General features: G+C 44.4%; 1 protein-coding gene and 1 long non-coding RNA gene across 12 annotated transcripts in view; one reads left to right on the plus strand and one right to left on the minus strand.

Moving 5' to 3' along the window:
- The window catches only part of LOC116544164, an 11,121-nt gene extending 4,375 nt beyond the window's left edge, over nucleotides 1–6,746 (plus strand). The window contains exons 2-3 of the long non-coding RNA XR_004265844.1: nucleotides 896–902; nucleotides 6,736–6,746. This is a non-coding gene — a long non-coding RNA (uncharacterized LOC116544164). The remainder of the gene's footprint in view (nucleotides 1–895; nucleotides 903–6,735) is intronic.
- Nucleotides 39–15,031, minus strand: part of COPS3 (COP9 signalosome subunit 3) — a 33,971-nt gene continuing 18,978 nt past the window's right edge. For 9 of the 11 annotated variants that reach the window (XM_032270327.1, XM_032270320.1, XM_032270329.1 and 6 more), the window contains 6 exons: nucleotides 13,977–14,117; nucleotides 10,581–10,754; nucleotides 7,154–7,240; nucleotides 2,165–2,278; nucleotides 772–852; nucleotides 39–141 (listed from right to left, as the gene is read on the minus strand). In XM_032270327.1, coding sequence (XP_032126218.1) covers nucleotides 88–141; nucleotides 772–852; nucleotides 2,165–2,278; nucleotides 7,154–7,240; nucleotides 10,581–10,754; nucleotides 13,977–14,117 — 651 coding nt within the window. In that variant the 3' untranslated portion in view covers nucleotides 39–87. The remainder of the gene's footprint in view (nucleotides 142–771; nucleotides 853–2,164; nucleotides 2,279–7,153; nucleotides 7,241–10,580; nucleotides 10,755–13,976; nucleotides 14,118–15,031) is intronic. The other 2 variants (XM_032270325.1, XM_032270324.1) reach the window with 2 other exon arrangements.

Raw genomic sequence — 15,031 nt, forward strand, 5'->3', positions numbered from 1 at the left:
AGGCTTGGTCCTCTCTGCTGCCCTCTGAACGTTTGCCACTGGCCAAGATGGTAGTTTCTCTTGTTTAGCTCAGGATGGATGTTAGTTTCAGGAGTAACTGGATGGTTTGTTTCCTGAATCATCTTCTTGTGAGCCCATACTCTGTAAAGGGAAAGTGAAGCTACGTATTTATGTTTGCCTTTATCTAGGGTTCTCCAGCAGCCCAGTAAGCACACCAGCTACCCGGTCCCTCCCAGAACAAAGCCACCCTGTGAACAAGGGTCAGCAATTCAGGAACCACCCTAAGCATCCCTAAGTGTACTTCCAGGCCGTCGCTTGAAAATGCCCTCACTAGGATTTCTCCATGATTGTATGGTAAAGGTTTTCAAGAAATATTTAATAACCTGAAACTTAGATCCTGTGCCTGATGTGACAACATCCCTCCTTCTCCACCCAGTCTACTTTTTTTTTTTTTTGAGACGGAATTTTGATCTTGTTGCCCAGGCTGCAGTGCAATGGAGTGATCTTGGCTCACTGCAACCTCCGCCTCCTGGGATCAAGCGATTCTCCTGCCTCAGCCTCCCAAATAGCTGGGATTACAGGCAGTGCGCCACCATGCCCAGCTAATTTTGTATTTTTAGTGGAGACGGGGTTTCTCCATGTTGGTCAGGCTGGTCTTGAACTCCTGACCCCAAGTAATCCAACTGCCTTGGCCTCCCAAAGTGCTGGGATTATAGGCGTGAGCCACCATGCCCGGCCCAGTCTACTTCTTATAAGGGGAACTGTAATCACCTTTTGCACAAACTGGGGGTTCACTGTAATCTCCTGGTCCATGGCCTTCAGCCGCTCATCCAGCTCTATGCACTTCAGCATCTGCATGACAGGCACATTAGAAGGTGGTCAGCAGCAGATTCAGGTCAACTGTATCCTTTCTAACTTACTGTTAGACTGTTAACATGGCTGTTAATGAGTGCTGTAGGTTCACAATCTCTTGTTCTGAAACCATACCTAATACCCCACCCAACAGGACCCAGGCAAACCTCATAATCAAACACATAGTATGTTTTGCAGTGAAACTGGAGTATATTCACACTGAGATAAAAGACCAGACACCATTTCAGGTGACATTTTGCCATCAAATTAGTTACAAAAAAACAGTTTTCTGGGATTTAATATTCAGTTCACCTCCCTGCTCAGAAGTTAGAAACACAGACCACCCAAAAAATGCCCCCTTCAGCCCCAGAATCAGGGCAGCATGCCCTCAGGAGATGCAGAGGTGGCTGCTGCTGCTGTGGCCCATGCTGTTGCCTGAAGGGGACCTTCGGGACAGCGCTCTGCTCTTCTCCTCCAGCCACCCCAACTCTGCTTCTGACTGACAGGGAGAGATGTTTCCTGACCTCCCAACCTGGAACTCAATAGACATTTCAGCAAAACCACAAGGCCCTGTGTTGTAAGTGGCAGCTGGGAATCAAGTTATACTATGCCCTTCAAGTGTTTTCAGAGTTAAGGGAGGTTTTGATGAGCTAGCTGGGATGTCCAATCCACTATTTATTTATACCCATACAATCACAAAGTTTTTTTAATTTTTTTGAGACAGAGTCTCCCTCTGTTTCCCAGGCTGGAGTGCAGTGGCGCAATCTCAGGTAACTGCAACCTCTGCCTCCCAGGATCTTCTAAGTGATTTTCCTGCCTCAGCCTCCAGAGTAGCTGGGATTACAGGTACACACAACACCATGCCCAGCTAATTTTTTTTTTTTTCTTTTTTTAAGTAGAGATGGGTTTCACCATGTCGGCCAGGCTGGTCACCAACTCCTGACCTCAGGAGATCCACCCACTTGAGTCTCCCAAAGTGCTGGGATTACAGGTGCGAGCTACTGCGTCCAGCCTGTAAGAGTTTTAAGCAGCCCATTCTGGGTTTTTGTTGTTGTTTTTCTTGAGACAGAGTCTTGCTGTTGCCCAAGGTGGAGAGCTGTGGCACGATTGCAGCTCACTGTAACCCCTGCCTCCAGGGTTCAAGCAATTCTCCTAAGCAGCCCATTTTGAAATTAACTTTCTAGTAACTAAGATGTACATAGACTGGGAACTACCAGTACTTAAAACTAAAATTACCTGGAACACAGGAGCAGTATTTCAAATACATTTCAACTGTCAATTAAAAAAATAAAAATATGGCATTCATGTTTACCTCCTGATCAATGTTATGAAGCATGGCTGGGTTATTATATTTTTCAGGGTTATCGTGGAAACTGACCATACCGTCCTTCTGGTTAATACTTGCAAAAATCTCACCATCTTCTATCTACAAAAAAAAAAAAAAAAAAAAAAAAAAAAATCAGGAAAGCAGTTTAGACCCGAATGCTATATGAATACAGAGATAGAGTCATCCAGTATAATCAGGGAAAAGCACAGAAGGCAACATGGATATAAACAAACTTGTATATTTTTAAGCACCATTTGTTTATCCAACAGCCTACTATCTGCTAGGCACCATTATAGATGCTAAGAGGTATGAAACTGATGCACACACACACAAAATCCCTACCCTTGCATTTTTGTTGTTGAGTTGAAGTCCACACAACATAATTAACCATTTTATTTTATTTATTTATTTGAGACGGCGTCTCGCTCTGACTCCCAGGCCGAAGTGCAGTGGTGCGTTCTCAGCTCACTGCAACCTCTGCCTCCTGGGTTCAAGCAATTCTCCTGCCTCAGCCTCCCAAGTAATTGAGATTACAGGTGCCTGCCACCACGCCCAGCTAATTTTTTTGTATTTTTAATAGACACAGGGTTTTAGCGTGGTGGCCAGGCTGGTTTCGAACTCCTAACCTCAAGTGATCCACTTGCCTCAGCCTCCCAAAGAGCTAGGATTACAGACATGAGCCACCACACCTAGCCTGCCATTTTAAAGTGAGCCAATTCATTGGCACTTAATGCATTCTACAATGTTGTGCACCTACCATCTCTATCTAGTTCTGGAGCATTTTCACTACCCTAGAAAGAGGACCCAGACCCATTAGCAGTCCCTCCCCATTCCCTTGTCCTCCCAGCCCCTGGAAACCATCAATCTGTTCTTGTCTCTTATGGATTTGCCTTTTCTGGATATATGAATGGAGTCCTACACTATGCAGTCTTTTGTGGTCTGGCTTCCCTCAGCATGATATGTTTGAGGTGCCCTTGTATTTTTCAACACCAACTGCATTGAGATATAATTTACATTCCCTTTTTTTTTTTTTGAGATGGTGTCTCGCTCTGTTACCCACGCTGGAGCGCAGTGGCTTGATCTCTGCTCACTGCTACCTCTACCTTCTGGGTTCAGGGGATTCTCTTATCTCGGCCTCCCAAGTAGGTGGAACTATAGGTGTATGCCACCTCGCATGGCTAATTTTTTGTATTTTTGTAGAGATGGGGTTTCGCCATGTTGGCCAGGCTGGGCCACTGTATTTTAAAAAGTAAAGCCTAACACATTTTCATTTCATCCCAGTGGAAACTATCTTCTGATTCTTCAAGAAAACTTTACCACTGCTGATTCCAAGATAGATTCAAGGTCTATATATTATTTATTTGCATCAGGGGATTTATTTGACTGGGGATTTATTTGACTCATCCTCAAAGCCAAATCCTGCCCATGAAGTTAAAAAGTGAGATACTGATAAAAGTCCCAAACAGATATTTTATTCCTAACAAGATGCTCCCATGTGTGATAATGACTTGTCCATTTGTTAGAAATGAAACTGCTGGCCCACTCCTCTCTAGCTTTGGAAGGGATAGATGCTATTTAGTGAAACAGCAACCAGCCCCAATACATACCACACAAAATGCATAGTTCTCTATGTGATCACAGAGAGCTGCCTCTTTAAGAAGCAGATGGAATATACCTAAGCAAAATTTGGACCTACCGTCACCACAGCAGCACTATTCAAAATTAATCAACCAGAACTGGAAACAACCCCAGTGTCCAACTATTCAAAATGGAAAGGTAGCCTTTCTGGAACACTGTAGCCCTGAAAACGAATGAACTGTGGCTACGTAGAGCATCACGCATGACTCTCACCACGCTGAGCCAAAAACCAGATCCCCAGAAAGTATGCACTGTGTGTTTCCTTCTATATAAAGCTCGGGAACAAACACAACTAAAATAGGATGTTAGAAGTCAGGATGGGAACGACCTTTCTAGAGAGGCACAGGGCTGGGAGCAGACACGAGGGATATTTTCCAGGTGCCAGTCATACTCTGTTCCTTCATCTAGGTGTTGGAAACTTTGTGAAAATGTGTTTAGCTGTACACTTAAGTGTACTTTTCCAATGTTTACTTAAAAAAAAAACAAACCCTGACCTCACAAACCTTTCATTCTAGGGGAAGGGTTTCTCAAGTCTGGCAGCACTGACATTTGGGGCCAGATAATGCTTTGGTGTGTGGGCTGCCCTGGGTACTGTGGTATGTTTAGCAGCGGCCATGGCCTGTACCCATTAGACACCAGTAGCACCCCCATCTGTGAAAACCAAAACTATCTCCCAACATTGCCTAATGTCTCCTGGCAGACGAAATCACCCTCAGGGGAGAACCACTGCTCCAGAGCCTGTCAGGGTATCTGGGCTGGTTAAGCAGGGTTCAAAACTCACACCCACTTTGACCCCTCCATGCACTGCTGCCTTGCATGTCCTGTCTGGTATCATAATGACTCATGTATTTCTTCTCACTCACCACTGAAGAGTGAATTTCTTGGGGAAAGTCTGTAGGTTACTCATTCTGTGTAACCCCTGTGGGGTTAGTAAGATGCTCTTAGCAGATACAAGTCATAGAGCTATGGTTTTGTTTGGTGTGTGCATGTTTTGAGTGGTAAGTTGAGGCAAAAAACCCTTTAGAACATTTGTAAATTGAACTATCAAAATGAAATAGCTAAGTGCAGTGGCTGTAGTCCCAGCTGTAATCCCAGCACACCTGTAATCTCAGCACTTTGGGAAGCCAAGGTGGGAAGGTCACTTGAGGCCAGAAGTCTCAAGTTCTGACTGGGCAACATGAGACCCTGTCTCTACAAAAAATTTAAAAATTAGCCGGGTGTGGTGGCACACACCTGTAGTTCCAGCTACTTGGGAGGCTGAGGTGAGAGGATCATTTAAGCCCAGGCAGTCCAGGCTGCAGTGAGCCATGATTACGGCACTGCACTCCAGCCTAGGCCACACAGCAAGACCCTGTCACAATCAATCAATCAAAATACAGTACACTGTTATCACAAGGGAAACTAGTTTTATTACTCCTAATTCTGAAATCATATGAAGCTTTGCCTGTCCTGAGCTAAGGATATAGGTTTGTTTTCAGTGAACTAAAACCAGATCAGAATTATGTACTTATGTAGCTGAATAGGTAGGTAGATTACAATACATCAATGTGGTAGGTGATCATATAGTCATTTAAATGAGGCTTATCCAGATCAGGAGTGGATGCCTGATTAGAGTGGGGCTGCGAGTTGGGAAATGCAGCTGGGGGGTGATAAGAGGGTGTGTCAGTGCACCGGTGCGGTTTCATTTCTGAAGCTGGGTGCTAACTACGTGCTTGTGTGCTCTGGCCTCCTTTGTGTCACTGCTGCTCACAGCATAATAATCATCATGGACAGGCCGGGTGCAGTGGCTCAAGCCTGGAATCCCAGCACTTGGGAGGCCAAGGCGGGCAGACCACAAGGTCAGGAATTCGAGACCAGCCTGACCAACATAGAGAAACCCCGTCTCTACTAAAAATACAAAAATTAGCCGGGTATGGCGGTGCACGCCTGTAATCCCAGCTACTCAGGAGGCTGAGGCAGAAGAATTGCTTGAACCCAGGTGGCGGAGGTTGCAGTGAGCCTAGATTGCCCCACTGCACTCCAGCCTGGGTGACACAGCGAGACTCTGTCTCAAAAATAAATAAATAAAATAAATAAATCATCATCATGGACCAAAACCCTCAGTGAGGGAAGAGACTGAGTCAGAACGTCAGTCAGTGATGTCACTAAGCACACTGTGTAGTTCACCCAACAGTGTTGAGCAAGGTTTCTTGCTACGGCAATTGCTTTACATACATACTGGCAAAAGCTTGTGATCTCATCACAGGTAAGCAGAGAAAGTAGCCCTACATTAAAACTCTTTGTATACCCAAAGTATTTCATGAGTGTTATGAGGTTTACAAAAATTCTGATAATGAAAATATAGGCACCTGTAATCCCTGGTACTCGGGAGGCTGAGACAGGAGAATCGCTTGAACCCAGGAGGCAGAGCTTGCAGTGAGCCGAGATCACACCACTGCACTCCAGCCTGGGCAAGACTGAGATTCTGTCTCAAAATAATAATAATAATAATAATAATAATAATAATAAGTACAAAGCTGGGTTCAGTGGCTCACACATGTAATCCCAACAATTTAAGGCCCAGGAGGGCAGATTGAGCCTAGGAGTTCAAGCCCAGCCTGGGCAACATGAAGAAACCCCATCTCTACCAAAAAATACAAAAATTAGTCCAGCATGGTGGCAGACGCCTGTAATCCCAGCTACTTGGGAGGCTGAGGTGTGAGGATCATTTAAACCCAGGGGATTGAGGCTGCAATGAGCTGAGATTGTGCCACTGCACTCCAACCTGAGCAACAAAATGAGATCATCTCAAAAAAAAAAAAAGAGAGAACAAATAGGACACAAGCCTGGTGTGTGTATCATACAAACACACCAAAAGTAGAAAATCACATGGACTATAAGGAAATAGACCAAACTATCAATACTGGTTGACTCTGGAGGTTCCCCTGCCTTTCTCATTTTTAATATTTTCCACAATGAACATCTGTTACTCTTACAGAAACAAAAATCCAGTAATTAATTTTCTAAAAAATGAAAATCCAGGCCAGGCACAGTGGCTTATGCCTGTAATCCTAGCACTTTGGGAGGCTGAGGCGGGCAGATCACAAGTTCAGGAGTTTGAGACCAGCCTGAGCAACATGGCAAAACACCATTTCTATTAAAAATACAAAAAATTAGCCAGATGTGGTGGTACATGCCTGTAGTCCCAGCTCTCGGGAGACTGAGGCAAGAGAACTGCTTGAATCTGGGGGGCAAAGGTTGCAGTGAGCCAAGACTGTGCCACTGCACTCCAGCCTGGGCAACAAGAGCAAGACTGTGTCTCTAAAAATAAAAATATAAAAAAGAAAATCCACTTACCATGTGCAGAACATATTTTTCTGCCTCTTGAGGTCCAGATAACTGCACACGACTTGCCATATCTTGTAATGATAGAGTTAAAAAGGTCTGAAAGTCAGAGGCAGAATTAGTCACAGGTAGGAACAACAAAGAAAGATATTTTATTAAGTGTACAGAGCAGCCGGGCGAGTGGCTCATGCCTGTAATCCCAGCACTTTGGGAGGTCAAAGTGGGTGAATCACGAGGCCAGGAGATCAAGACCATCTTGGCTAACACAGTGAAACCCCGTCTCTACTAAAAAAAAAAAAACAAAAAAAAACTAGCTGGGTGTGGTGGCGCAAGCCTGTAGTTCCAGCTACTTGGGAGGCTGAAGCAGAAGAATCGCTTGAACCCTCTTCAGGCGGAGGCTGCAGTTAGCTGAGATCGTGCCACTGCACTCCAGCCTGGGCAACAGAGTGAGACTCCATCTCAACAACAACAACAACAAAACGTGTACAGAGCTCTTCCCATCGATATACAAAATAAATTTGTGTAGATGACTTAAAACTGACAGGCTAGACGCGGTGGCTCACGCCTGTAATCCCAGCACTTTGGGAGGCCGGGGCAGGTGGATCATTTGTCAGGAGTTCCAGACTAGCCTGGCCAACATGGTGAAACTCCAGCTCTACTAAAAATACAAATACTAGCCAGGCATGGTGGCGATTCTCCTGCTTCAGCCTCCTGTAATCCCAGCTACCTGGGAGGCTGAAGCAGGAGAATCGCTTAAACTTGGGAGGTGGAGGTTGCAGTGAGCCAAAATCACACCACTGCATCCAGCCTGGGCGATAGAGTGACTCCATCTCAAAAAACAAAACAAAACAAAACAAAACAAAACACTGACGAATCCAGTGGCTTGTCATTAATTTCCTAGAGGAGTAATACAAAAGGATTAACTTTATGCATATGTAAACTGAAAAGGAATCCAAAGTATGCACATCTTTATGGAGATTTTCATCTTTTGAATTTTGTATTATAAATATATAATCTATTAAATAAAATTTAAAAAATAACACTCATTATTCAAAATTTAAAGTTTACATTTTCAAACAAACAGGGGAGTTAAATAAAAGAGGCTACACACTTGGGGTACATGAGGGAAACCAGTGTTTACCACTGCTCTCTTGGGATCTGATGAAAATGACCCCTTTCAGGAACACATTAAAAGAGTTCCTTTCTTTTTCTTTTTGAGACAGAGTTTTGCTCTTGTTGCCCAGGCTAGATTACAATGGTGTGATCTTGGCTCACTGCAACCTCTGCCTCCTGGATTCATGGGATTCCCCTGTATTCAAGAGATTCTCCTGTCTCAGCCACCCGAGTATCTGGGATTACAGGCACCTGCTAACACGTCCAGCTAACTTTTGTATTTTTCACAGAGATGGGATTTCATCATATTTATCAGGCCAGTCTTGAACTCCTGAACTCACTTTGGAATCATCCACCTCGGCTTCCAAAGTGCTGGAATTACAGGTGTGAGCCACTGTACCCAGCAAGAGCTCCTTTCTTAATGGCAGCTGGCAATATTTACAACAATGGCATTTTCAGAGCTGGGTATATTAAAACCCTCATCTTGAAAATTCCCTTTCTTTTTGAGACGGAGTCTCGCACTGTCACCTGGGTTGGAGTGTAGTGGCACGATCTTGGCTCACTGCAACCTCTGCCTCCCAGGTTCAAGCGATTCTCCTGCCTTAGCCTCCTGAGTAGCTGAAATTATAGGCACCTCCCACCACACCTGACTAATTTTTTGTATTTTTAGTAGAGATGGGGTTTCGCTATGTTGGCCAGACTGGTCTTGAACTCCTGACATCATGAACTGCCTGCGTTGGCCTCCCAAAGTGATGGGATTACAGGCATCAGCCAGCCACCCACCACACCCGGCCTTTTTTTTTTTTTTTTAAAGAGATGAAGTCTTGCTCTGTTGGCCAGGCTAGAGTGCAGAGGTGCAATCATAGTTCACAGCAGCTTAAGCGAACCTCCCGCTTCAGCCTCCCGAGTAGTTGAGACTACAGGTGTGCACCACTGTGCCCAGTTGATTTTATGTTTTTATTTTTTGCAGGAATGGGATCTTACTTAGTTGCCCAGCCTGGTTCTGAACCCCTGGTTTCAAGCTGTCCTCCTGCCTCAGCTCCCCAAAGTGCTGGAAGTACAGGGGTAAGTCACTGTGCCTGGCCCTAAATTCTTGATGAACCAATAATTTTAAAACTTACATATACTTTAGTTCAGAGAACAGTACCCAAGAAACTGAAATTACTGCTAACTTTAGGTACACAAGTAGTTTAACACAAACGAAGACTCAAAAGTCAACATTGCAGCCTGGCCAACACAGTGGGATCCCATTTCTATATAAAAGTAGGCCGGGCACAGTGGCTCACACCTGTAATCTTAGCACTTTGGGAGACTGAGGTAGGCGGATCACTTGAAGTCAGGAGTTCCAGATCAGCCTGGCCAACATGGTGAAACCCCATCTCTACTAAAAATGCAAAAAAATTAGCCGGGTGTGGTAGTGTGCACCTGTAGTCCCAGCTACTTGGGAGGTTGAGGCAGGAGAATCACTTGAACCCAGGAGGCAGAGGCTGCAGTGAGCTGAGATCACACCACCGCACTCCAGAGCCTGGGCAACAGAGCGAGACTTGATCTCAAAAAAAAAAAAAAAAAAAAAAAAAAAAAAAAAAAAAAAAAAAAAAAAGCAGGGTCAAGAATAGCACATAGTGTTCATATGACCACAATTACATATAATTGGAAGAGTCTATGCATATAACATAGAAAAGAAACAGAGAAGAGGAACCTGTAAAAAATCCACTAAAATGTTAATACAAAGTAATATTTCAGCATCGGAGGTGGCAGATTTAACCCATCCCTAGCTGCCTGCTAGCCAGCAATGTCATCACCTATTCATACAGTCTACCTATTGAGACTTACTTGGATTTTCTAGTAAGAAAAAGTGGGCTAGCATCCGGGGGCAGTGGCTCATACCTGTAATTCCAGCACTTTGGGAAGCTGAGGAGGGAGGATTACGAGGTCAGAAGATTGAGATCATCCTGGTCAACACGGTGAAACCCTGTCTCTACTAAAAATACAAAAATTAGCTGGGCATGGTGGTGCGTGCCTGTAATCCCAGCTACTTGGGAGGCCTGAGGCAGGGAGTTGGAGGTTGCAGTGAGCCGAGAACGCGCTACTGCACTCCAGCCTGGCAATAGTGCAAAACTCCGTCTCAACAACAAAAAAAGAAAAAGTGGGCTAGGAAAATCTTTGGATGTTTCCCCGTTCTTTTCATTGTAGCACTGGGACATCATGCCAAAAACGGAGCAGCCACTATCACGGATGTAATCTTCTGACTAGCTAGGTCCTTTAAAGACACGGTTCCTGCCTACCAGACCTCATGGCCGCCCTGTGAAGGTGGCGTTTTCCTCACCTTTGTTAGCCTCTGAATATTCTTCTTATAAAGAGATGACAAGCATTGCTTCACCAGTCCCATGTTGTTATCGCGAGTGAAAGTTTCACTGTGCTTATTCACCAGGTTTCGGAGTTCTGAGGGGTTGTTGGTTGAATACACTTGTGCTAACTCATGGTATGCATTGCTAAGAGGCTAAAGATGCAAAGGAGGAAAGAATTCAGATTAAAACTTCAGAAGATTCAAATGTGTATAGGAAGCAAAAACACATTTTTATACAATTTTTTAAGCAAGTACATGTCAGGTAACAACTGACTGTTACCCTACACATAATTTACCCAAAGTAAATGCCTGGTTTTTGACAGAGTCTCACACTGTCGCTTGGGTGGGGGTGCAGTGGCACAATCTCGGCTCACTGCAACCTCCACCTCCCAGGTTCAAGCGATTCTCTTGTCTCAGCCTCCTGAGTAGCTGGGACTATAAGTGCCTGTCACCATTCTCGGCTAATTTTTTGTATTTTTAGTAGAGACAGGGTTTCACTACGCTGGCCAGGTTGGTTTCGAACGCCTGACTTTGTGATCCATCTGCTTCAGCCTTCCCAAGTGTTGGGATTACAGGCGTGAGCCCCTGCGCCTGGCCAGTGTATGGTTTTTAAGACCAAGGAAAGAAAGTCCTATGGAGTAATTTATTTTCTTTCTTTCTTTTTTTTTTTTTTTTTTGAGATGGAGTTTCGCTCTTGTTACCCAGGCTGGAGTGCAATGGCGTGATCTCGGCTCACCGCAACCTCTGCCTCCTGGGTTCAGGCAATTCTCCTGCCTCGGCCTCCTGAGTAGCTGGGATTACAGGCACACGCCACCATGCCCAGCTAATTTTCGTATTTTTAGTAGAGACGGGGTTTCACCATGTTGATCAGGATGGTCTCAAGCTCTTGACCTCATGATTCACCTGCCTCGGCCTCCCACAGTGCTGGGATTACAGGCGTGAGCCACCGCGCCCGGCCGAGTAATTTATTTTCAACAAAATTTTGTAGTGCAGAACAAGTAATAACACAGCAGGTGAAAACCTACTGAATTTAGTGAAGGCACACATATCTTTATCAGTGGTCTTGTTTCTCTACTGATAAATCACATAGAGAAGAAAGGAGTCAAAACATTCATCATTCCCAACTCTCCCTCTCTCTCACACCTCATCAGATGCAATGAAACAATATGCTACTTCTGCTAACAAGAAGGAAGACAGGGGGCTGGGTGCAGTGACTCACGCCTGTAATCCCAGCACTTTGGGAGGCTGAGGCAGGAGAATCCTTTGAATTCGGGAGGCGGAGATTGCAGTGAGCCAAGATCGCACCACTGCACTCCAGCCTGGGCGAAAGAAAACTAGCAGTGGCTAGGAAGCCAGAGCTGCTTTAGGAATTTTATGCAAATTAGCCCCTATGCTAAATATTAAGAAATGGGTACAGAGGCCCACGAGAAGATGAAGTCTTGAGGGGTGCTACCAACAGGCAGAAACTTTGACTCTAGAATTTGTATTCTTTCTACCACTTATGATATCATCATAAATTACTAATTATTGTGAATGATGTCCTTGAGGCATGAAGACATTACTTTTTATAAACATTTCTTCCAAAACAGGCCAGCTCAGGGGTCACCTGGAGTTCTCCAAAATGATCTGAGTAAGGCTGCATTAATCCTGCCCTGCCCATCACTCTTCCCTGGGAGTCCAAGGACCTCCCTTAACCACCTTCCCCTCCTCCCCACCTGGGGCTAGGCAGTCAAGAGCCCTCAGACCCACTAAAGGACTCTTAGGCAAAGGACACTTGGTTATCTTCCACAATCCAGCATGAAATTCCCATTAAGAGGTTCTAACTGGCACTCTAACATTTTAAGTTTTGTACAAGGGCAATCCGGGTGAAATTATGATTATTATTTTTGGATATGGAGTCTTGCTCTGTCGCCAGGCTGGAGTGCAGTGGCACAATCTTGGTTCACTGCAACCTCCGCCTCCTGGGTTCAAGCGATTCTTCTGCCTCAGCCTCCTGAGTAGCTGGGAACACAGGTGCGTGCCACCACGCCCAGCTAATTTTTGTATTTTTAGTAGATTTTACCCTGTTGGCCAGGATGGTCTCTATCTCTTGACCTCGTGATCCGCCCGCCTCGACCTCCCAAAGTGCTGGGATTATAGGCGTGAGCCACCGTGCCCAGCCAGGGTGAAATTATTAAAAAGATTGTGACTTTCTAACCCTCCTAAATTGTTCAATTTTTCTTTTTGGGAGATGGAGTCTCACTCTGTCACCTAGGCTGGAGTGCAGTGGTGTGATCTTGGCTCACTGCAACCTCTACCTCCCTGGTTCAAGCGATTCTCCTGCCTCAGCCTCTTGAGTAGCTGGGATCACAGGTGCACACCACTATGCCTGGCTAATTTTTGCATTTTTAGTAGAGACAATTTCACCACGTTGGCTAGGCTGGTCTCAAACTCCTGACCTCAGGTGGTCAGGCTTCCCAAAATGCTTGGATTATAGTCATGAGCTACCACGCTCGGCCTAATTTTTTAATTAAAAAAAAAAATTCTTTTTAATGCTCCCTTTAGGCAGAATCAAGTTTTTTTTTTTTTTTTTTTTTTTAAGCCATGAGGATGTGCTTTTAAATTTTTTTAATAGTTAATTTCATTTTTTTTTTTTTTTATTTTTTTTTTTTTTTAAAAACAGGGTTTTCCATGTTGGTCAGGCTGGTCTTGAACTCCCGACCTCAGGTGATCCGCCCGCCTTGGCCTCCAAAGTGCTTGGATTACAGGCGTGAGCCACTGTGCCCAGCCAGTTAATTTCATTTTAAAACATGGTTCCAAAGCTAGGTCTATCAGTAAAAACTGAATCCAAAATTCAGTCAGCAGAGTTTATGGTCTTCCTGCCCCTGTATGAAACTCTAGTAAAATTTCCCAATACTTGGGCAAAGTAAGTTCAATCAGATCAGCACTGCTTCTTCTGTTTTCTGGCTAAAATGTAATAAAGAAATACAACAAAACAAAATCAAGGCCAGGCGCAATGGCACATGCCTGTAATCCTGGCACTTTGGGAGGCAGAAACAAAAGGACTGCTTGAGGTCACGAGTTCAAGACCAACCTGGCCAACATAGCCAGACTCTGTCTTGGGGGGGCGTAGGGGTGGGGTAAATCAACTGTTATAGGAGCTTAAACATCTATAGCAATAAGTACCTAGAGCACAAGTTTGAAAACGGGTTCCTGAGAAATATTCCATCCCAATCACGTGACCAGAATGTGTACGGACTAGAATGGAGTTAAGCAATTCTAACTGAAATACAGCTCCCAGCAAACATTTAATAAATTTATAGAACTGTATCAGTGTAATTTCTTTATATACTGAACATGCTCACATAAGAAGTCAATTTTATTTAAAAAACTTACCTTAATGAATCTACCCACAATTTGAGATGTATATTTTGGGAGCTGTTGTACTTTGCCAAGTAATATCAAAGACACTAAAATGTACTTTTTATATGATTCCAACATGATATGACTGACCGCCATGGCAGGAGTAGTTATAGCCTAGGCAAGAGAAGAATGCTTACTGTAAAGAGAACATGCCACAGTAGCAAATAGCAATCAATCACATGTATCACCTTAATTATAAATCAATAATACTTTTTAAATGTCCCATTATTTTAAAAACAGCCTTATTGACATATATATTTTATTTTTATGTATTTAATTTTTAGAGCCAGGGTCTCACTCTGTCATCCAGGCTGGAATGCAGTAATATAATTATGGCTTACTGTACCGTCAAACTCCTGGGGTTCAAGCGATCTTCCTGCCTCAGCCTCCTGAGTACCTGGGATTATATGTGTGGGCTACCATGCTTGAATAATTTTAAAATATTTTGTAGAGGTGGGGGTCTCACTGTGTTGCTCAGGCTGGTCTCGAACTTGTAAGCTCAAGGAATCCTCCCACTTCAGAATCCCAAAGTGCTGGGATTCCTGGCGTGAGCCACCATGCCTGGCCTGAGATATAATTCACATGATATAAAATTTACTCTTGGGCCTGGTGCAGCGGCTCATGACTGTAATCCCAGCACTTTGGGAGGCCGAGGCGGGTGGATCACTTGAGGCCAGAAGTTAAAGACCAGCCTGGTCAACATGGTAAAACCTGTCTCTACCAAAAACAGAATAATTGGCCCGGTGTAGTGGCTCATGCCTATAATCCCAGTACTTTGGGAGGCCAAGGTGGGCAGATCATGAGGTTAGGAGATGGAGACCATCTTGGCCAATATGGTGAAACCCCGTCTCTACTAAAAATACAAAAATTAGCTGGGTGTGGTGATGCATGCCTGTAATCCCAGGTACTCAGGAGGCTGAGGCAGGAGAATCGCTTGAACCAGGGAGTCAGAGGCTGCAGTGAGCCAAGATGGCGCCAGTGAACTCCAGCCTGGTGACAGACCAAGTCTCTGTCTCAAAAAAAAAAAA

Source organism: Sapajus apella, unplaced genomic scaffold (genome assembly GCF_009761245.1).
Source record: "Sapajus apella isolate SASKATOON/1434 unplaced genomic scaffold, GSC_monkey_1.0 scaffold208, whole genome shotgun sequence".
NCBI lineage: Eukaryota > Metazoa > Chordata > Mammalia > Primates > Cebidae > Sapajus > Sapajus apella.